Source organism: Mesocricetus auratus, unplaced genomic scaffold (genome assembly GCF_017639785.1).
Source record: "Mesocricetus auratus isolate SY011 unplaced genomic scaffold, BCM_Maur_2.0 Super-Scaffold_100014, whole genome shotgun sequence".
Classification (NCBI taxonomy): Eukaryota; Metazoa; Chordata; class Mammalia; order Rodentia; family Cricetidae; genus Mesocricetus; species Mesocricetus auratus.
This window is the reverse complement of record NW_024429197.1, coordinates 26,875,070-26,898,122: the sequence shown is the minus strand read 5'-3', so window position 1 is coordinate 26,898,122 and position 23,053 is coordinate 26,875,070. Positions and strand designations below refer to the sequence as shown.

The 23,053-nt window shown below is 44.8% G+C and overlaps 1 protein-coding gene across 1 annotated transcript; it reads left to right on the top strand.

The window, feature by feature from the left end:
• Positions 1-4,582: 4,582 nt before the first annotated feature.
• On the top strand, positions 4,583-5,103 carry LOC101825055 (60S ribosomal protein L32). Its single transcript, XM_005072096.4, has one exon. It carries the CDS (start codon positions 4,647-4,649, stop codon positions 5,052-5,054), a length of 408 nt encoding a protein of 135 aa, XP_005072153.1. The 5' UTR covers positions 4,583-4,646; the 3' UTR covers positions 5,055-5,103.
• The last annotated feature ends 17,950 nt before the right edge of the window (positions 5,104-23,053 follow it).

Genomic DNA, 23,053 nt, shown 5'->3' with positions numbered 1-23,053 from the left:
GGGTCTCTGCCTCTGCGTGTTCCTGCAGGCTACTCTGTATGCTCGTTTCCTGAAACATCCTCATTAGCCACACAGCTTATGAACTACTTCCTCCAGGAAGCCTCCCTGGCTACTTTATTCAGCTGCAAAGAAACTCAAGAGGTCCCCCAGATTTTCTTCCCAGTTCCCCTGGTCCCCTCTTGTCTTCTCATGCAACTCTATCCACTTTTCACTCTGGATGTGTCAACCCAAACGCTGCCAGTTGCTCTAAGGCAGAAACCATGAAGAGCATACAGGTGACCCAAGCACTTCCCACATGGTGTGATACCTAGAAATGTCTAATGGATGAATGAATGAATGAACGAATGAACGAATGAACAAACGAATCATGATGGTGGTTTCAGTTGAAGCCAGGCTAACGGCTTTCTGCTCCATGACTTTCTGAGGATGCATCACGGGGGTAGGAGAAGAGGGTTGGACTTTTGAGCTGGCTGCCCTCAGCTTGGCCCTCTGTTCCTGTGACCCTTTTAGCTCCTGCCTCTCAGTCTTCATACTCCCCTGACTAGGACGGAGCTGAGAAGCCACCTTGACTGAGAACAGGACCTCACCACCACAGACTGCACAGCCCCAGGTGCCCTGTGTGGCCCACCCTGGTGTTCTCTGCTGGAGGTCTTGCAGATCTATGGCTCTCCCAGCTTCGTTGACTCTTGGGCCTCCCCTCTCAGCACCAAATCCAGCTGTGCAAACCCCCTGCTGCCCTAGAAGGACCTCAACCTTAGACATGTGGGTAAGTGGCTACAGATGAAAGTCAGGCTGGCAATTTATGGTGTGTGGAGTCTGCTCCCTCCAGGCGCTCCATCCGTCAAGGCAAGGCGGTGTTTTCCTTGGAAACTACACAGGTGGGACCTCTTCCTGGCAAGGCGCTTGTTCTCCCTCGGGTGCTGCCAGGGTCATCCACAGGGAATTCCTGGGAAGGTCTTGTTCACCAGGAATGGCAGATGAGTTTCCTCAGTTCCAGCCTTGGTCTGAGCATGCTCCTCCGGCAGAGCAAGGTGGGCAGCTCTGAGGGCTGAAGGAACTCCATGTGGAGTCCTTCCTGCTCCATCTCACTCTCCCTTCTTGCTGTCGCCGACTACAGAGCAGCTGATGGGACAGAAAGAAAGGAGTGAGCCACAACACACACCATGCGGGCAGAAACTAGAAATAAGGCAGAGGAATTCAGACATAGACCAAAGTCAGTGACAGCTTAGAGGATTAGAAAGCCACAGGACAGAAAGTGACCAAAGATGCGCGCAAAGGACTTGGCCTACAACAAAAACAGAGACAAGGAAAGAGAGTGGCCAGGAGAAGAAATTGTGAACCAACCCCAGCATGAAAGAGATAGTCCTAGAGAGAGATAAATGGAGAGAGAGAGAGAGAGAAGAGGGAGTGAGGGAGCAGAGGTGGAGGGAGTCACCATGGTCCACACAGGGAAGACATCAAACTCCATGGTCTACATGAAAGGCAGTTCCTGGTGAATGAATGATACACACAAATGATACATCCACATGATACACAACAAATGCCTGGGCCAGTGCCTGTGACACAAACTTTCCAGTGCTCCCTTCCTGAGTGCAACAAGTCTAGGGCCCGTGGCCAGGGACTGGAACACGGGTCAGCCCCATCCCCCAATATGGAGGCTGTGTGAGAGGCTTGGGTCAATCCTATCCTAAGGGGCTGTATGGGGGACAGAGAGGAAAAGGAAGTACCAGGAATCCTGGCTGGTCCAGGGTAAGACGGCCTTTGTATTTGTTATAAACTTAGACTTGTGTGTGAATGGCAATCTCGTCTCTAGCACAGTGGTTCTTAACCTTCCTAATGCTGCCACTCTTTAACACAGTTCCTCATGTTGTGGTGATCCCCAAACATTAAATTATTTTGTTGCTGCCTCATAACTGTAATTTTGCTACTGTTATGAATCAAACTGTAAATATCTCTATCTCCCGATGATCTTAGGCGACTGCTGTGAAAGGTTGTTCCATCCCTCAGGGTCATGAGCTATGTTGAGAACCACTTCTCTAGCAGAACAAGAATTTACTCCCTGGGTGTGTTAGGTACTTTTGTTGTTTCTATATGCAGTGGTTTGGACAAAAATTTCCTTCATAGGCTCTGGTATTTGAAGACTTGGTTCCCCAGTTGGTAGTGCTGTTTGGGGACATTATGAACCTTTGGGAACTGTGGCCTTGCTAAGGGAATATGACACTGGAGACAGACTTTGAAGGTTTATAGCCGCTTCCAGTTTGCTTTCTCAGCTTCATGTGCAATGAAACCAGGTCAGTCAGCTTCGTGCTCAGCCATGCCAAGCCTCCCTGACCAGTATGGACTCCTCCTCTGGAACCAGATGCCAAAACAAACTCTTTCTTCCTTGAGTTGCTTTGGGTCATTGTTTGTTTGTTTGCACAGCAGCTACATTGTAACAAAACACCTGACAAAAGTACCTTCAGGAAGGGAGGGTTTGTTCTGACTGATGTTGTGAGGGTTTCATGATCTGGAGAGCAACTCTAGCTGAAACACAGAGTGTAAAGTGACTGGTAACATTGTTTCCACAATCAGGCAGCAGAGAGATGAATGATGGTGATGAGCTAGCTTTCTCCTTTTTACCCTTTCAGCCAGACCCCCAGGCCATCAGAGGATGCTTCCCACAGTTGGACTGGGTCTTCCTTCTTCAGATGACCCTCTCAGGAAATACAGACACTCCCAGAGATGTGTCTCCTAGGTGACTCCAAGTCCTGTCATGATGAAGATCAACCATCACTTTTACTAAGCCTCTCCAAGAGCCAGGCAGGCCTCTGTCCTGAGAATGTCACAGCAAACAAATGACAATGGACCGTGCCCTGCCCAGCTTGTTTCCAGTAGAAGACAAAGACAAGAAGCAACAAGGCATGCATGCATACATGGCATCTTGGGTACAAGTAATAACTGTGACTGGTAAGAGTCAGCTGGAGCTCTAAGTGTGGTAATAAAGAGACCCACAAAAGACATCTGGAAAGACGAAAGGAATAGGCTGAGAAAACATCTGCGGAGTTCAGATCCCTATATCCAAGTAAGGAGTGTGGTGTGGACATGTGTGCCTGTGACCCCTGCACTATGGGAAGCAGAAACAGAAGTATCACTGGGGTTTTCTTTCTGCCAGCCCAATGCCAGGTTCAATGAGAGACAATGTCTCAGGGAATAGGCAGAGAGGACAGAGCAGGGAACTGGGCATTCTCCTCTGGCCTTTGTACACCTGGTCAAACATGTATACCTGCACACACATGTGCACATACACCACACACACATCCAAAAAAGCACAACTGGAAGGAAAATGTATGTCACAGTTACTATACAAGAGTCTTAAAGAAGAAATGATTTTCTGGGTTTCAAAACCTGGTGTGTGGACCAGGAGTATTTCAATGGCTGAGTCCTACCAGATATCTTAAATCTACATAAGCACAGACACAGTAAATCATGCTTGGCTGCAGAGGCACACGGGAGGACACCATCACACAGTATTTACATAGCACAGCTACAAATTAATGGCAAATTAGGAGACCCTAAATTCAATCCCCAATACTGCAAAGAAGAAGAAGAGGAGGAGGAGGAGAAGGAGGAGGAGGAGGAGGAGGAGGAGGAGAAAATACTCACAAAATTCAACAAAAACCTGATATACAATTTATAAGGTGTTTGATCCCATTTTTCATGAATGGGTAAAGTTCTTTTATGCTCATCTTACCTGTCAATATTAAGTAAAATTATCATCAAATGTTTACATCACAATTACATTCATTCATCAGTTACACCAGATGAATACAAAAACTAGTGAAACTAATCTGTAAAAGTTAACTGGTTACATGGAATTCACAGTAAAAACAAATATATTCAAATATATATAGTCTATGAATGAATTTATATCTAAATACACAAATATAAGATACTTTATTTCATAGTTATGTGATATATTTATATATTTTTATTTATTTTATAGCAGTAAAATCTGTAACAAATGTATATACATACATGCACACATTTTAAGACTCAATTTTAAACATGGAGATTACCAATTTCATTTTTATTATTGTCTTTATACATAGTTCAATACAGTTTCTATATTGGTACAGTAATTAATTCAGACCAAATTCTGCCGTTACATACAACCAGAAACTAATCAACAACAATGACAACAAACTTATATGCCTGAAGTCATTAGAGGGCTGTTGGCAATAAAGCCTTATTTTCATATCAGGCATACATTTTTTTAAAAAATCATGATTAGTACATTTAATAAATTAACAACTGGAGAACTTATATTGAGGGGAAAGTCAGCTAGTGCAATTTCTAGACCAGAAATTAAAATCTCTGGAATTTAGAATTTGGCTGGTCAATGGATCAGATTAGTGGCAAACTAGATATAGTTGAAGATAGAATTAGTGAATTAGAAGAAAAGTTAAAAAGAATTAACCAGAGTAATGTAATGAAAAAAGAGATATAACATACAAGAAACATATATGTATATACGACAAACTTAATGTGATTATAAATACAATTCAAAGTGGGAAAAGAAAGATAATAGAATAAAAACAGTATCTAAAGAGATAATAGAGCTTCCTCGGCGCTACCTGCGAGGTGGCTGCCATCTCTTTCGCGGCATCATGGCTGCCCTCCGCCCTCTGGTGAAGCCCAAGATCGTCAAGAAGAGGACTAAGAAGTTCATCCGGCACCAGTCAGACCGATATGTCAAAATTAAGCGAAACTGGCGGAAACCCAGAGGTATTGACAACAGGGTTCGGAGAAGATTCAAGGGCCAGATCCTGATGCCCAACATTGGTTACGGGAGCAACAAGAAAACTAAGCACATGCTGCCTAGCGGCTTCCGGAAGTTTCTGGTTCACAACGTCAAGGAGCTGGAAGTGCTGCTGATGTGCAACAAATCTTACTGTGCTGAGATTGCTCACAATGTTTCCTCCAAGAACCGAAAATCCATCGTAGAAAGAGCAGCCCAGCTGGCCATCAGAATCACCAATCCCAACGCCAGGCTTCGCAGTGAAGAAAATGAGTAGATGGCTGGTGTGCATGTTTTATTTGCATTTAAATAAAACCACAAAAACTGAAAAAAAAAAGAGATAATAGACAGGAACATTTTAGAATTATCCATCAAATCTCAGAATCAATCAATTTTACTCAATTTGACAAAGCCCAGACACAAAAAGCCACATTTTAATTTAAGTGAATCACTAAGGAACTAAAAAACAATAACAAAAAAGATCTTTAAGCCAGTCAAAATTTAAAAAGCCCATACTGACCCCACAGAAGCAATAACCAGGCTGACAGAATAATTCTTCAAGTCAGACCAAATGGAAACAATTTGAACCAACAGAAAGAAAATCAGAAATGATGGAAGCCGAAAGATAATAAATTGACCTCAAATAGCTATAAGAAAGACATCTGCTGAAAAACCTATTTCCAGGGAAAATTTTCCTCAAAAACAAAATAAAAACGTTTTAGACAAACTTAAAAAGAATTTATTACAAACAAACCTGAGCAATAGGAAATGTTAAGGAATCTCTTAAAGGAAAAAATTATCTCAGATAAAGGTTTAGAGAGACTGGAAGAAATGAGGAACACAGAAGAGTGTAAGGATACATGCAAAAAGCATTGGCTACAAAATAGCAAAGGCTTGTGTGCATTAGAAATATTCGGAACTCAGAGATGCGAAGATAATAGCATTGGAATTAAAATAAATGCTAAGTATTCTGAAATGCTTATATTTTCAATAAAATAGAGTTACATTATGTAATATTTGATATATTAATATCTAGATTAAATAACTAGAAATTGCAACAGCAAAATCAACAGAGGAGATAAGTAAATGAATACAAAGAATGAAGAAAATAAAGCAAGAATAGTCCTGACACATAAAAAGTAGAGGGAAGGTGTAGCTTCAGATTCAAATACTTCAGTGATTATGTTGAAATAGGGGTGAACTATTACCTTGCAATTAAAAGGAGAGACAGCTGTGAGATGGTTCCACAGGTAAAGGTGAATTGCTGACAAAGCTGATGACCCAAGTTCAATCCTTGAGTCAGAAGGAGAAAGCCAACTTCCAAGTTATTCTGTCTTGTGGCACACACACATACACACACACACACACACAAGAAATATACTAAAAAAGATAAATATGCACAAGTGTTAAAATCAACTTAGCCTTATCTGTTTATAACATAAATATAAATAAACCAAAATATTTAAAATAGAACTATGTAAGATGCAAACTATTCTTAAGGGATACAGCTATGTTAGTATCAAACCTTGTGAACATTAAGGAAAGGGTTTACAAGACTAATGAATATAGGATCAATCACCTAAAACCCAGCATCAATTCTATGTAGAACACCAAACAGTTTAAAAATGACAGATACTGAGGCACTAAAAAGTTTTAAATATCTAGGAGAAATCTAACTAAAGGTATTATAGCATTTTGAATGTAATTAGCCCCCATAATCTCATAGGGGGTGGCACTATTAGGAGATGTGGCTTTGTTGGAGTGAGTATGACCTTGTTGGAGGAAGCATGTTACTGTGGGGGGTGGGAATTGAGGCTTCCTATGCTCAGGATATTATCCAGTGTCTCAGTCAACTTCCTGTGGCCTGCAAAATGTAGGACTCTAACTACTCCTCCAGGATCACATCTGCTTGCATGCCACCATGCTCCCCACCATGATGATAATGAACTGAATCTCTGAAACTGTAAGTGAGCCACCTCAATTAAATGTTTTCCTTATAAGAGTTGCTGTGGTGATGCTGTGTCTTCACAGTAATGGAAACCCTAACTAAGACAGACATTGGTATCAGGGTCTGGGGTATTGCTATGATAGGCCAGACTATGTTTTTGTTTGGAGGAATTTGGGCTTTGGTACTCTGGGTTATGAAAGAGGTGGAATACTTTAGGTGCTGTTTAATTAGCCCTACTAGTAAGAGCAAGGAAGACAGTGGTACTGAATATGATTTGATGGACAGTAGGAAGCTGGCTCAAGAGGTTCCAGAGGAGAATTTTAGTATGTTGCCTAGAGATTGTACTTGTGATACTCTCAGGAAGAAAGTGGATGCTCTTTGCCCTTGTCCAAAGTGTCTACCTGAGGCTAAAATGAAGAGTTTTGAATTAATTCTGTTGGCAGAAGAAATCTCAAAACAGCTTCATATAGACTCTGCTGTGTGGTTTTTAGTGGTAACTCTAATGAAGATTTATAATCAAAAGGAGCAGACTGAACAGGGTAAATTGCAAAATGTAAAATTTAAGAAGAAAAGGAGCACCTAAAAGTGGAAAGGAACTAAGTCCTATGCTCAAAATAAACATATCAAGAAATGAAACAAAGGCAGTAATGACCTCAGGGCAAGACCCCAGACAGCCACATTTCCAACATGTGAATTAAATGAAAAGCATAGAGTGGGTGTGGTGGTGCATGTCTTTAATTCCAGCACTGGGAAGGCAGAGACTGGCGGATCTCTGAGTTTGAGGTCAGCCTGGCCCTGGTCTACAGAGCGAGTTTCAGGACAACCACGAATAGACAGTGAAGGACAGAAAGCTGGTGGAGACGTAATTGAACAGGCGGCCATGTTCCAGCCCCAGCAAGCAGCAGAACTTGGCAGCTCTGGCCACATGGGTCTGTCCTTAGAGTTAAGGATAGAAGAAATGGGTTGTGGAATTTGCTTCTGTGCTTAAAGAAAATCACTAAGGCCAGGCATGTGTCAGGGATGTCGAGGCCATTGCTTGAAACTATAAAGTTGAAGCCTGGATTGCCTTAAAGAACCCAAGATTATAGAGATGCCAGAGTTATGGGATACCTGTTGAGGAGGTCTGCTAGCAAGCAGTGGAACAAGCCCAAAAGAAAGACATATGTTGGAATAAAAAAACTGAAAAGAGTTGGAAATCTGAAGAGCTTTTTGACATCAAACATGAAGATGCAGAGTTTGCCCAGCTGGCTTTCAGTTTTGTTTTGGTCCAGTAGTTCCTTACTATACTCCCTTCCCTATATTTAGGGATTGTAATGAATATTCCATGCCATTATATGCTGGAAGTGTGTGTTCTGCTTTTTATTTTGATTCTTTTACAAGTGATTACAGTTAAGAGATTACATGAATCTCAAGAGAGACTTTGAACCTCGGACTTTAAAACATTATTGAGACTGTGGTAGACTATGGGGACTTTTGAAATTTGGCTAAATGAATTTGCATTATAATACTGTTTCAAGCTTATGAAGGCTGGGGAGTGGAATGTGGTAATTCAAATGGAATTGACCCCCATAATATCATAGGGAGTGGCACTCTTAGGAGGTGTAGCTTTGTTGGAGTGGGTATGGCCTTGTTAGAGGAAGTGTGTCACCGTGGGGGTGGGCTTTGAGGTTTCCTATGCTCAGGATACTGCCCAGTGTCTCTGTTGACTTCCTGTTGCACGCAAGATGCAGGACTCTCAGCTATTTCTCCAGCACCACATCTGCCTGCATGCCACTGTGCTCCATGCTGAAATAAATGGAGAGACACTGCAAATTCATGGATTGAAACCTTCCATGTTGCAGAGACATTAGTTCTCTTCAATTTGATCCGTCAAGTCAGTATAGCTCTAATAAAAATTCTCAGTAGCTGCTTTGTGGAAATTGATACTTATTAAAATTTATACAGAGATGCAAAGAGTCAAGAACATGTAAGTCCTGTCTAAGAAAAGGGAATATGATCAGAAGAATATTCTACCAACCACACAAACTTTTACTGTGAGTTGCAATAGGCTGCAGCAACTGCTGCTTTGCTATTACCCACAAAATAGGTTAACTACATCAATGAAACAGAATTCAGAAATTGAATGTTTATATAGGTGCTTAATTAGAAACAAGGGTGACGCAGAGAACCCTGAAATAATCATGGGCTTTTTGCAAATGATGCCCAAACACTTGTTTTCAGCAAAGAGAGTTAAAACTAATCCTTTCCTCACTCCATACACACTGACTCAAACTGAATTGTAGATCTGAAGCGAAACAGGAAACAATATAGGTAACCTAGAGGATAATAGGAAAGTATCACCACCAACTGGGGGTAGAGAAAAGAGGTTTCTAAAGAGGGCACTGAAGTGAAAACTTCTATTCATTGTAAGACTTCATTGCGAGATCAAAAGGCAAGGCATAGAGTGAGGACTATTGCAATACATATAACTTTAAAAAAATTGCATTTATAAAATTCAAAGGAGTGATACTAAATAATATGAGATGGGCCATTCAAAAGCTAAAAAATAGATTCCAAAAGGCATTTAATTAAAAAGGGAAATCCAACTAGCTAATGAAAATTTGAAAAGGTGTTCAACCTCATTAGTCACCAGGCAGATGTAAATTCAAGCCACAGTGGGAAAATATGACACCCCCAATCAAATAGCAAAGCAAAACAGAATCCACAGCAATGAGTGTTAAGGAGGATCTGAAGCAAGTAAAACAAATATTGCTGGTGGGAGTGTTGTTAGTATTCAGGCATCTGTACTGGCTTGTCCTTGGGGTTCTGACAGGATATGCCCTCAGCTGTAGTCACTAAGAGCATCATCAATGCATATTCACTGTGTTCCCTTTTGAAAGGGCTCTGTCCACCTCCCATCCTGCTGTCTGTCTTTCTCTCCCTCTCTCTGTCTGTCTCTCGTCCCTTTTCCCTCTCTCCCCACTCTCTGCCCCTCTTTTCTCTGTCCTGCTGTTCCTGTCTCCAGAGGCCAAGCTCCCTGCTTATCCTTTCCCTTTTTTATGATCCCTTTCCCTAATAAAACCCCCTCTGCTTGAACCCTGTTGCATGGCATCTTTATCTCACGTGCTGCTTTTCTTTAAAATATTACTTGACATAAACAATTTTGAGGACATTGTTTGACATTATCTACTGAACTTGAGAATATATACACCCTACTGCTGTAGAACATTCATGCCTAGCATATGCCCAGCACAAATGTGTGCACATATAAAGCAATACCATGTCTAACACAAATGTTGCTTATAATGACGGTAAGTATAAAACCAGTAGAAGTGAAAACATCCAGTGACAGTAGAATGGATAGCTATATATGAATAGTGTGCATGGACAAGTATGCATAGAGAACCTTCTGACATAGGGATAAAGTAACAATGTAGATAAACCTTACCAGTAAAAAAAACATGTCTGAAGTAGATATTCCATGCTTCTATTCATGTAAGTTTTTTGGGTTTTGTTTGTTTTTTTAAGTTTTACTTATTATGTATACAGTATTATAGGATGTAGATGGTTGTGAGCCACCTTGTGGGCACTGGGGAATTGAACTCAGGACCTCTGGAAAAGCAAGCAATGCTCTTAACCTCTAAGCCATCTCTCCAGCCCTCATGTAAAGTTTTTAAATGGATAAAATCAACTTACAGTAGCAAAGATTAGAAGAATGGCAAGTCTTGAGGATGAGGAAGGGACATGAGTGTGGTGGTGACTTGAAGGGTTTGGGGAGCTGGTGCATGGGCTGAGACAGTGAGATGCATATTTGCATCAGTGCATTGGTCCACAATGTGCTATATCCACATGAAAATCTAAACAAAAAGGAGTTTAATTTTTTTCTCCTCCAACCATCTTCATGATCTAAAATGTCTTCACTGGCTTGGGTTTCACTTACCCAATATCTTCCACTTCCGTCATTTGCTGCAAGTGACAGGACATCATGAAAAATAAATAAATCCTGTGTGTTCTTTCATCTGTGGATGTCAAACAAAGTCAGTCTGAGTGCAGAATAGTGACAATGAGAGGCTGGGAAGGGTTGGGGGAGGTTAGAGAATGGTACCAAGATGAGGTCAGACAGAAGGGAAAGTTCTATTGCTGTCAACACCATCGGGTAACTACAGTTCTTAGCAACCTATTTTGTGTTTTAGGCATCACTAGAGGAGAGGAGCTCAATGTCCCCAAACACAAAATGATGAGAAAGAGCTAGAAATGGTAATTACTCTGTTTTGATCCCCCTATGTATACATGGGCTGAAATATCATTGCATCTCAGAAATATATGCAATTACTACACAATATTTTAAGTGGTTATTGGAGATGGGAATGCTAACAACTCCAATTTGGTCATTATATATACATTTGGAATTACCACCATGTAGCTCACAAATATGAACAATTAAAAATGGTAATTTTAAAGCCCAACTTTCATACTGCAGCCAGCCCCCTTCATTATTCTCCAATGAAAACTTTCTATCTTGTCTCTGTGCCAGCACTAACCTGAGCAGAAGAGACACAAAGGTGGGTAGGAAGAGAAAATAAAGCTAACAAGATGCCCTCAGGTGATAGCTGAGACATGACTGTGTCAACCAGGCTACCATTGATGGAAATGGGGTTGGCCATAAAGGGAACATGGGAAAACCATGAGTTTGAAGCCATCCTGGACTGCATAGGAGAGCGTGTGTTGGCAGCAGCAGACGTCAGTGCATATCTCAGCTCCATCTCATCCTCGGTGTGAACTTGGACAGGTTCTTTAAGTTCTTTACCCTCAGATTCGTCAACCATAACAGTGGGTTCTACCAAGAAGTCTTCTGAGGACTAAACATGAGCAAGCCAAGTCCATGACACGTCATGTATGCTCACAAGACCAAGTCCCTTCCCTCTTCCTTCTCAGCAACCGAGTTGAGTCTACGCTGAAAGAAGAGAGGTATTCCCTAAGTGATGCTCACTTGAAGGGGTCTCCTCCCACTTCCCTTTCTCATATCTCCTCCAGCAGCACCAGCCTGGGCACTGGGTCCTGAAGAGCACGGGCTCAGCTCTGGGCTCTGCCATCCCCTTGTCTCAACATTTCTGCGTTTTTCTATATATAGTAGGACTGTAAAATCCTCCCTCAAATGAGTAAGATTAGAATTCAGTGAAATTATGCATGGACAAGCCCTTGTGTAAAATGCAAAATGCTGTGTAAATGTCAGAGGTTATTATGAGAGGAACAAACATGAATTAGCACTTTCTCTCATCAGAGTACCTTGGAAGCATGACCTCATTAAACCCTTACAGGCCTGGGAAGCAGTTCCAACAAACACTGCCGCTTTCCACGAAACAGATCTGAAGCTTTGAGAAGGCCGACCATGTGTCCAGAGACTGGACTAATAGATGTTGAAGTCAGACACCAAAAGCGGGTCTTCCTGATCCAGGGTGACCTATCCTGGGAACCCTCATATGCTCCATCACTGTTCAAGCAGAGCCGACTGAGGGTTCTCTGCCCCCTTTCCCAGGGTACTGAGTAGTCCCTTAAAGAAGCAGAAGGTCTGAGGATGGGGACTTCAGGCTGTTCCACAGGTTCTGGAAACTGCTGATGGTGTGCGCTCAGGTTCCCCTGCATGCCCCTGTCTCTCACTGAATGCTCTCAGGTCAAATGTGCTGCCGCCTGATGGAAAGTGAGCCTCAGTCACTCATCTGAGCCTGGTGCCTCTGGTTCCCATCCAACTCCTTCAAAAATGGAGCCTGGGGCCAAGACAGGGCACCAGCCAGTTTGTTGGGTTTAGTGGGTTGGGGTGCCCTGACTGAGTTCCACTGCCTTGAGCTTTGTTGAATCTTTTCCCTGCCTGGTGGTCACTGAATCTCACCCTCAGTTATAACAAAGAGCACTTCACTCTAAAGTAGCTAGAGAGGTGTGGTGGTCTTGATTTTTTAGGAAGTCCAGGGCAGCCTCTCCAGACCAGCTTCTCCAGGGACCGGAAGCAGGTACTTTCTCACCCGCCACCCTGTGCTGTCTTGAGTCATCGGTTCTCATCAGCTCCTGCGTTAGGTGGCTCTGCCCAACCTCCTGATGGGTGCATATGGAGAGGGATGACCCATATTTTATCTCCTCTGGGTTAACCCCAGACTGAGCTACTAGTGTTGATACAACCACAACAAGGATTCGATTTTGGGTCATGTGCTCAACCAGAGCCATCACCACATTTAAGAAGTGAAGTATTGCCAGGCGGTGGTGGCGCACGCCTTTAATCCCAGCACTCGGGAGGCAGAGGCAGGCAGATCTCTGTGAGTTCGAGGCCGGGCTGGACTGATAGCCTCCAAAACAATACAGAGAAACCCTGTCTCGTAAAAACCAAAAAAAAGTGAAGTATTATAAAAAATAAGAAATAAGACACCCTGAACCGAAGGGACAAACACTCTAGCTGGTGACAACTCTCGTGGCAGGGCAGAAGATCAAATTTCTCTTTAGGAAACTTCCCAGAGAAGTCAGGCCGACTTAGCAAAGTGTACATAGAAGTTTTTGTCCTGCCCAATCCCACAGCCGTTTAGTTCCAAATAAATGCACAGAAGCTTATATTAATTATAAACTGTTTACCCAATGGCCTAGGCTTCTTATAGACTAGCTCTCTCTTAATTATTAGCCCATTTCTATTAATCTGTATTTCTCTACGTGGTTTTGGCTTACCAGAGAATGCTCAGGCATCCTACATTTCCAGCAGCTACATGGTGTCTTGATCATGACTTATTATTCTCCGAGTTCCTCTTCCCAGAATTCTCCTAGTCTAGTAGCCCAGCCTATACTTCCTGCCTGGCTACATCCTCCTGTCCATTGGCCGAAACAGCTTTATTCATCAACCAATAAGAAAAACATATTTACAGCATACAGAAGGACTTCCCTTGTCAGCAAAGGCCAGGCTGACTCAGCAAAGGCAGACTTTATTTCTGACTGGTTCGCTCTATAGGCACCTCTTCCTGGACTGTAGGAGGAGAAAGGTATTAGGGAAGGAATTAGCCTTGCTCTAATGGACCTCAGAAAAAGCCCAGAGTAATTCTTGAGTGCAGAGTTAACTCCCTCCCTGGACCTAGGTCACTTCCCCTTTACCATGGGAATGATAGCTATGCCAGGAGGAAGGTCATGTAGATAAAGCACGATCCATGCTTGGGCACTGGGGAAGCCCCGTGGGAAGTTGCCTGTGTGGGTGTGACTCAGGCCACAGAAGGGAGAACATGATTGGAGAGGCTGCCAGGATGGAAGCTAATTCATTCACTCCACACATTTGTTTATTTACCTGTATATCAGGCTCTGTTCTAAGCATTAATACAACAGCAATTAAGTTAAAATCAAATTAAGTTCTCAGGGCAGTAGTGCCCCCATGCCAAGGGAGGGGACACACAACAAACCACTAACAAAACAGCTAAGTGAGCAAATGATACAGAATATTAGACCAAATATGATTGGTGTGGGGATGGGGGTAGGTACTAGCCGTGAACAGAATGCTAAGAACAGACTTCACTAAGAAGGTAGCTTTTATGCAGCCTCAGGAGGGATGAGAAACAGGTCATCTACATAGAAGAGAAACTCAAAGGAAAACAGTGAGTCTCATCTGCAGTCCATGAGCAGACTTCCAGTGCTCATGAATACCTTAAGATGAGATATGTATATAGGTGTCTGTGTGTGTGTTGTATATGTCTACGTAGAAGCCCTTGACATCTCATCCCTGAAACAGCTCTCAGAAAGTACCCCATCCTGCTCCTACCCTTCCATGTTGCTGCAGGACTCTGAAGTCAGAAAGAGAGCTAATGGCTGGACTGAGGTGGGAATGCAGGCCCCAGTTTCTGGCACAGGATTCAGGCTCCCTTGTGAGTAGGAAGCCTAGTCATTCCGTGGCATCACCCTCCATCTACCTCCAACTTTGGTAGTCTGGGGTGACTATGTCCTCAGTGGTGGACAATGGGCCACATGGAGAACAAGGGCCAGGACCATATGACAGGCACAGTCTGTTTATCAAGAGTCTCTATGCCTTGCCCACTCTAATGAAAGATCATCTTCGGTTGTTCACTCCAGAGTCACAATCCAAGGGGCAGTGCAACATGCTTGCTCTTCAACTGTGCCTCCAGTTACATTTTAGATGGTTCAGTATCATCTTCCAGACCTCACACACTGGGGCAGTGCCTTACTTCAAGATGCTCTCAGGCTTTGGTTCTCAGGGTCCTAAAAGGCACCATCCTCCTGCCTTAGCACCATGAGCCTTGAAGAGGCCAAGTGAACAAAGCTCTAGGCAAGAGAGATTCATTTGTTATGCAAACATCCACTGATTATCTTTTGCCAACATCACTGATTATCTTTTGCCAAGAGTCACACTGGCAAATGAGGTAAGGGTGCTGCCGGAAGGACCTTGACTCTCTTGGTGGACATGCAGCTCTGCACAGCTGCTTTGCTGATCTCATCATGGAATGGGATCTAGTTCTCAACTCTGCAGCTCTGTGCTGACTGGTGAAAGGAGCTATGACCAGAGACATCTGTGCAAGCACTGTGAAAGCACATCTATGAAAACATGTACAAGTCCTGCTGGCGGCTGATCTTGGGAACCCTGCAGCCACTGCCACACTAGGACACTTAGGCTAGCCTACTGGATAAGAAGCATGCCACTCACTATCCCTACCCACACCTGAGCTGACCACAGACACTTGAGGAGCCCCAGATGACATAACAACGGGACCACCCTTACCACAATCTACTTGGCCCATCTTCCAATTTCACTTTTCAGAGTAACAAAGGATGGGCACACTTGCACGTAAATATTTGTCTGTATCTCATGTTTTCTAGGAAAATTTTCTAGACACAGAATTGCTAAACTCAAAAGTGTACGTCAGGTTATACTCTGCTATATGTTGCAAATGTCTGAGGCAGAAGGTAGTCCCCTCCCACCAGCAATGTTTAAGAACCTTGCACTGCCTCCCAGTGCTTCTGTAATCTTAAACCAGTGCCTGCCAGTAAGAAAAATAGGATCTCAGCTTAATTTCCATTTCTTTTCCCTCTAACAAACCAGTTTAGACCCATGTTCTCTTGCTTCTTGGCCATTTTGCAGTTGTGACTGGCAATTCTGCCACTAGCCTCTATTTTGATAAGGATCGAGGATTTCTACAGCAGCAGGCCCAGCACTGTGTGTGTGTGTGTGTGTGTGTTCAGTTAGGTCAGCAGGCCAACAGAGTGCTTATTAAAACCCCACTGTGTGGCAAACCTGGAGCTTGGTGTTTGGAGGCATCAGTGACGGGTGATCATTACCACAGAGGTCTTGAGATTCCACAACAGACAAGGCCTTACACGAAGAAGACAATTAGAGAGTGAGGCAGACACACTCTGATCAATGCTAATCAGGCAGCCCAGCTACGTGCTATGAGAGCCAAAGGAGGAAGAAGGAAGTTTGGCCTAGCCAACTACAGCCAGGGAAAGAGGCTTTCAAGAGAAACCCACAGACAGGAGCCATGGCATTTAATGTGTGACCGTTGCGTGGTGACACATATTCCTGTCCTCAAGCAAGGAACATGACGCTTCAAAGCTCCCAATCAAAAAAGTAAGCGTGTTGGCCACTGCCATGGCCCAGCCTGGCTAGCGTTGCTAACCATTGCCATCATTGCCCTGGTAATGGCAATGACAACTGGCATTTATTGGGTTCTATCCACATGTCAGACACAGCATATTAAGTACTTTGTTCTCAGTGTCTCATTTAGGTTCCTGTAGCTCAGGACGTAGATGCCTTCATTGGTCCTCTCACTGGTGTGGAAACTAAGATTGGATAAGCCACACACAGGGCATCACGGAGAGTATCAGATCCTGCCAATAGCCAGGTTTGGGTGAGAACCCCAGGTTTTCCACCCATCCAACCATCTCTTCATCCTGTGTTGCATGTGGAGGAAAAGCATTCCTTTGATGTGATTGATAAGGAAACTACACCCACTATTGACGGGGGAGGAACTGAGTTCTGGAAGTTCACAAAGACTGCCCCAGCTTGTGCTAGACTTCTGTGTGGCATGGGGGTTCCTGCTGCATGGAGAATGAGGAGGGGCTGACAGGGGCCGGTGGAGATTCTAATGAGCAGGAAGCATACAAACAGCAAGAGAACCTCAAGCTCAGGCAGGGCTGGGAGAGTCGGGAGGTCTTCCAAAGGCAGCTGCTAGCTGAGTCAGTACTGGACAACAGAGGGATCAGGAGGGACAGCGTCTCCACAGGAGGCATCTCTGGCAGGAACCTGAGAGAGGCGGCTGTCACTGGGGACAGACGGTCACACCCTTCATCATAGCACCAGTCATGTCCCTGCTGACGTATCTTCTCTCCAACAAACTGGTACTCCTTAGGCCAGAGATACCATTCAACATGATCCCATAGTGGCAGGGAGCATACTGGGCAAGCAGGTGAAGGAGGTAATGACCAAATGTCCTGTGTGTGCAACCAGACCGTGCGCCCCTTTGAGACTGTGTAGGCAGTCACATGCCGTAATAATCATCATCCCTTCTATAGTAAAAGCACCTAGAAATAACTTGCAGGCCTTACACTAAACCACCCTCCCACGACTACCTCAAAATCTCCCCTGTATCCCTCTTACAGACCAGAAAGGGAGTCTCGGGAAGGTCTAGTTGCTCATCCAAGATTACCTGAGGAAATCAGATTGGACCTACTTTCAAAGCCTAGTTACTGTTAGGCTGTTGCATAGCATCTCTAGCCTCAGTTTCCCATTTGTGAACTGGTCATTATTATACCAGTCTCATAGTTTCCTCAAAAGGAGAAAATGCTATCATGAAGTCCCTGTGTCAGCACCTGGCATAGGTAGAGTTTTGGGTATTCGTAGCCATTTTTTTGACCTTGGAGTCTGGAAAACAATTCCCAGTTAAATGGGTCACACACTGTCCTCCCTCTCCTAGTATCTTCTCAGGCTCGACATCCTCCCACCACCTTTGAGAGGCACACAGGAAGAGGCATGAATCAGACCCCATCCATCCAAGCTTTTAACCTCCCATCGACAGACTTCTTCCATATCGAGCAATCTTTTCCACGACCTGGCTGCCAACAGAGCCCAGCATTGGAGAGCATCTTGGCTCCCATTGGAAGAAAAACAAACTTTGCAGAAAAATAAACACTTTTTTAAAAATCCTGCGGTTTTTACATTCAAGACCTAATAGTTTTTCCTTTCCTTTTTTCCCAGATACTACAAATCTTCTGTTAGAGGACGAGAATATGAAGAGTGTCTGGGAAGGGACTTCTTGACTGTTCTTTGATAAAAGCACAAACCAACATGGCAGCACCCAGGAATCAACATCTCAAAGCTGTCAGCAGTGAGAATTATAGCAGCAGCCTTCCAGACCCCAGACACCTCTCTGCCCAGCTCTCTGAGCCATCCCTTCTCCTTGCTCCCAGAAGGGTTAGGAAGCAGTCCTTCTGGTCCCTTCTGTTGCTCAGAGACACAGAGATAGAGTCAAGCAGGACCAGACAGTGGTTCTCATGTGAGAGGCCTAGGACATTTTCATTCCAAAATACAGTTACCTCCCACTGTGAGCCTGGCTGGACAGAGGCCTTCTTGTTCCACTGACAGGTCTAAAATAGGAAACCAATTCTTAGAGAAACACGAAACCATCACTCTGGAGTAACACAGCAAGCAGAACCAGCCCACTGGTGCGGAGGGCAATTGCCTGACAGTCTCTGCTGTGCCCATTCCCCAGGCAGAGGGTAAGCTCTGGGAGCCATCACTCACACACCCACAGTAGATTCATCCCCAGCCTCACGTCTGGGTCACCTGTGGTGGGCAGCTGCTGGTAGTGATTTAAGGTGACAGGTAGCGCAAGGACCTGGAACATCATGTTTGTCCTTTTCATTTCTGTTCCTTTAGATCTGGAACTCTTAAACTTGGTACCCATGGCTTCCAATGTCCTAGAAGTATCATTACTAGGTGAAAGGATTTTGTGGTGACAACATTCATTAAAATCTCCAGGGTAGGGAGGGGCCTGAGGAGATAGTTCAGTCAGCGTAGTGCAAGTATGATGTTCCCAAGTTGTATCCTAAGGCCCTCGTTTTTTTTTTAAAGCCAGGTATGGCAATTCATATGCATAATCTCAATACTGGAGACACAGAGATACATGGACACTTGGAGCCTACTGGCCAGCTAGCCTAGCCTACCTGGCAAACTCCAAGCCAGGGAGACAACCCAACTCAAGTAATAAGGTGAATGGTACTTGGGAACCATACCTGAGGCTGTCTTCTGACTTCCACACGCATGTGCACAAATATTCATGTGCACCTGCACAGACACATACATGCATGTGAACACACACATGTGCAATGCACCCAGGTGCACAAGGGTCAAGAGTTCCCAGAGGCTCAGAGCCCCCAACTTATAATTTACCTGTTTAATAGTAGAGCTTCATGGAACCAAGGGCATGTCTTATCTGTCTTGGCATCATTATAGCACAGGGAAAGATTTGGCATTTTGGACATTTAGTGAAATGAAAGAATGAATGAATGAGCAAATGAATGACAAATGTCATATTCCTTCTAAACTCCAGAGCTTGGAAATGGGGCTATACAAAACAAGAAATGGAACACTAGGCAGGAAATTATAACATTAAAAATGGGGGAAATAAAGAGCTATAAAAGTCAAGAGGGATGGGGAGATAGAGGGACAAAGCCAAGTCTTGGCACTGGGCGGGACTGAGGACAGGGACAGTCCTAGATGCAGTGGACAGGGAGCTGGGAAGACATTCGGGAAGCATACTCTTTCTAAGACAAACATGAACTTTTTTTTAATAGAAATCTGTGGTTGGCTTTGCATCCAGGGCTAATGGGTGTTCCTTTCTTTTCCCATGCAAGCTGCCCAGTTTGGCTAGAGGGGAGAATATGTTCAAGGAAGGGGTGGGCAAGAGGTTTGGAGACAGAGACCGGGCCCTGAGCAGGAAGGGTGGGCCCCAGAGGCCATCTGCCATAACCGTTCCCTGAAGCCCGAGGAGAGAGGGTTTTCTCCTGTGGGGTCTGGATCTGCCTATGCCAGCCAGGGGCTGCTGCAGGGCTCCACACTGAGACTGAGAGGCCAGCATGGAAAGAGGGGTCAGGCTACAAGGGACAGGACTTCCAGCAACTGCTCACTGACGTCTTGTAAGCTGTGTGAGGAAAAGCTGTCCTCAAACAGTCCTGTGCTTTCCACAGCCTCAGGTATGAGCTGTTCGTGGCAAATATGGAAGATGAAATTAAATAATATAAAAAGCAAAATGAAAACATGAACAAGCAAACACATGGACTAGGCGCATGATGGGATAATTTTCTTCCCTGTACTCAGTAATTGTTTCTACATCTCCAGCTTTCTCCCTCAGGCTCGCCCCCTCTGCTTCCAGATCCCCATAGATTCTGCCTTGAGTCTCTGCCTCCTGTGCTTCTCATGGACCCCTTGCAGCACAAGGCAACCTTCCTAGGTAGTGGCAGCCATGAGGATTGGATGGTGGACACTGGATGCTACTGAAGGTCACAGCCAAGGTCATCATCACCACCACAGGCAACGCGTTTTAAAGCTGCCCTGAGTCCCTGCATCTGGCCCTTGACCTTCTCTCCCAATTGCACTTCTACCTGGGCCTCAGTGGCTATGAAAGGTACGAATGGGAATCAGTCACTGCTGCTACTGCATCCAATTCTCATAAACTCCCCGCAGAGAGTCACAGATAAGACTGAGGCACAGGCCTGAGCCAGGCAATAGAAAAGCCAAGATTCTGTCTGTACTGGGCTTCTGAAACCCTACCTCTTGACGCTGTCATGTGAGGATACTTCCCTCATGTGCTGTCATGGATGTACTGCAGTGGAGTTTGTCACTGTAGACATTCATACAGAAAGAGGAGTTGGCCAGAGTGCCTTGCAATATTCTTAGGAATACATACTTGTAAAAAGGCTAGAGGACGGCTAGGGTGTAGCTAAAGCCCTCACCTAGCTGTGCAAGGCCCAGGTTCAATCTCCAGCATTGCAATAGTGACACTGACCCTACAGCAAGAGCAGAGAATTGTTAAATGATGTGCCCTGTACTCCATAGTGACCTGAACCCCAGTCTCTGCCATGACAGCCAATCTGCAAAATGGCCTTGCAAAGTGAAAATGAGCATGGGTGTGCAGACCCACACAAGAACACAGGTGTGTGTCTCAAGCAAGGCACCAAGGACCTCAGGGGCCACAGGAAAACTGTGATTCTAAACACAAGAGAAACACAGCACTGGAGAAACCCTGCCTAGGGATGAAGTTTCTGTTTCTTTACTGGTTCAGCCACTTTCCTAGCTGTGAGAGTGGAGTGAATTCTACCCTCCAAACTTGGGCGGGTCCGTGTGAGTAATCTTCATGCTGCATCCATGACCTTATTCCTTTTCTGCTTTTGTTCTCATTTTCCATCAGTTGAACTTCTACTTATCCTTCAAAGCCCCATGGAAATGCCCCCCCACTCCTCCATGATCCCCAGGGACTGTGGATGCATGGAGCTCTCTTCAGGGGACGTCTATATTTTTGTGCCTTGCATTTTATGTGTCTAATTGTTTTAAAAAGTGTTAACTTGATATTATCTCCTGAGTCAAGGGTTGTACTGGGGCCTGGGAATACAACCAGAAATGAGAGATTGTTACAGGGGAAATTGTGGTCCCAAAAGATAAGTTTGAAATTCCAACCCTAAGTACCTCAAGATGTGGCCTTATTTGAAAAGAGTCGCCACAGGGGTAATTAGTTATGTTGCTGTGGTCAAAGTAAAGTGGCCTGGTCTTAATCCAATATCCCTGGTATCTTTCCAGGAGACACAAACAGGACACGCAGTCATGGAGATGTAGGTAACACTGTCACCATACAATGAGGGTTCAGGGCCACCAGGAGCAGAAAAGGCCAGGGAGGACTTCTCCCTGGAAGGCCAAGAGGAGGCGTGGCCCTGCCACATGTGGTTTCAGCACACTGGACTGTAGCTTTGTGGCCACATCCCCTTCTGTGTTCACCACGCCTGGCCGGGAGTCCTCTGCTGTGGCAGCCCTAGGAAGCTAACATAGAAATGATCTCTGCTTTCAATTGTTCCTCGCCTTACACAGGGTTCCTCACTGAGCCTGTCTCTCGCCAGTGGCTGGCAAGCAAGCCCTGGAAATCCTCCTGTGTCTGCTTCCCCAGCAGGTGGGGTAACAGGTGCACACCACTGTGCCCAGCCTTTTACTGATGTTCTTAGACTCTGAACTCAAGTCCTCATGTTTGCACAGCAAGCATTTTACCCATCCAGCCCTTTCCCCAGTCTCCCTGAAGCTGGGTATCGAAGGATGTATAGGAGTTCACTGGAAGAAGGTTATTGGGGAGAGGGAAAGTGTAGATTAAAGAATGACAGCGACACCCGTGTGTCTTCATGGTGTCTCCTTAGGAGCTGTGATCTTGGTACAAGGTGCTGCCTTTGACAGATGCTCAGCATCCATCCCCTGGGCCTACAGAAGAGTCGGACTTTACGCAAGAGGAAGAAGGAAAGGGGATGGAGTGTTCCTGGCTGCGACTGTGATGTACTACTCCTGCAATGGAGAGCAGATGCCGAGCCCAGCAGAGGCCCCGAGGAGATTTAGAACAGGGCAGGCTTTTAAAAGAAAACAAAAAGCAAAATCGGGTTGTTCTCTAGGGCTCCGGCTCAGCAGAGAAGGAAAGCAATTTATGGTCAAAGGAAGTAGCTTGACAGTAAACAAAAATACAGTGACCCCGAGTTCCCACTGGACAGAAGATAGATGGGGCCGTCGTAAAAATGAGATTAATTTTAATAAGGGCTTTCACCAAGCTTCAGACCCTGGTGGCCAGAGCCTGTCCAAGTGCCAAGGACAGGCAGCACTGTTGATGGATAGGGCCGACCTCAGAGAGCTGGAGACATGGGGACACTCGGAAGTTTAAGACTGGCCCCTTGCTGTGACGTGGCAGCCTCTCCCTGCAAGCACCCTTTGTCTCTAAACTATGGTTCATCCACTGCAGGTGGGAATCCCCTGTTCACTCCCCTTGGTGGGGATCATGAGCTCTGTGCATGTGTAATTCTGAGAATGGGGTGCTGACTAACTAAGCAAGCCGTGGGATAGCTCTCCACACACAGACACTCAGAAAGCTCTGCTTCATTAGTGGTGGGAATATCCTGCAGTGTCTCTGGTCACTCCTGATTTAAAACAGCAGGACTCGATTCTGCACAGACTGCCTGAGGACTCACTGAGTAATAGGTTATGAGAAGAGAGACCCCTAAGGATTGGCTCCTGATTCCAGAGGCGAAGACCGACAATGTCCTTATCCTATCTATTGACTGAGCCCAAATCCTGATCAAAGGCT

Excerpts from the sequence above, each read along its gene's own strand:
- LOC101825055 (XM_005072096.4), top strand. The coding sequence starts at position 4,647 with ATGGCTGCCCTCCGCCCTCTGGTGAAGCCCAAGATCGTCAAGAAGAGG.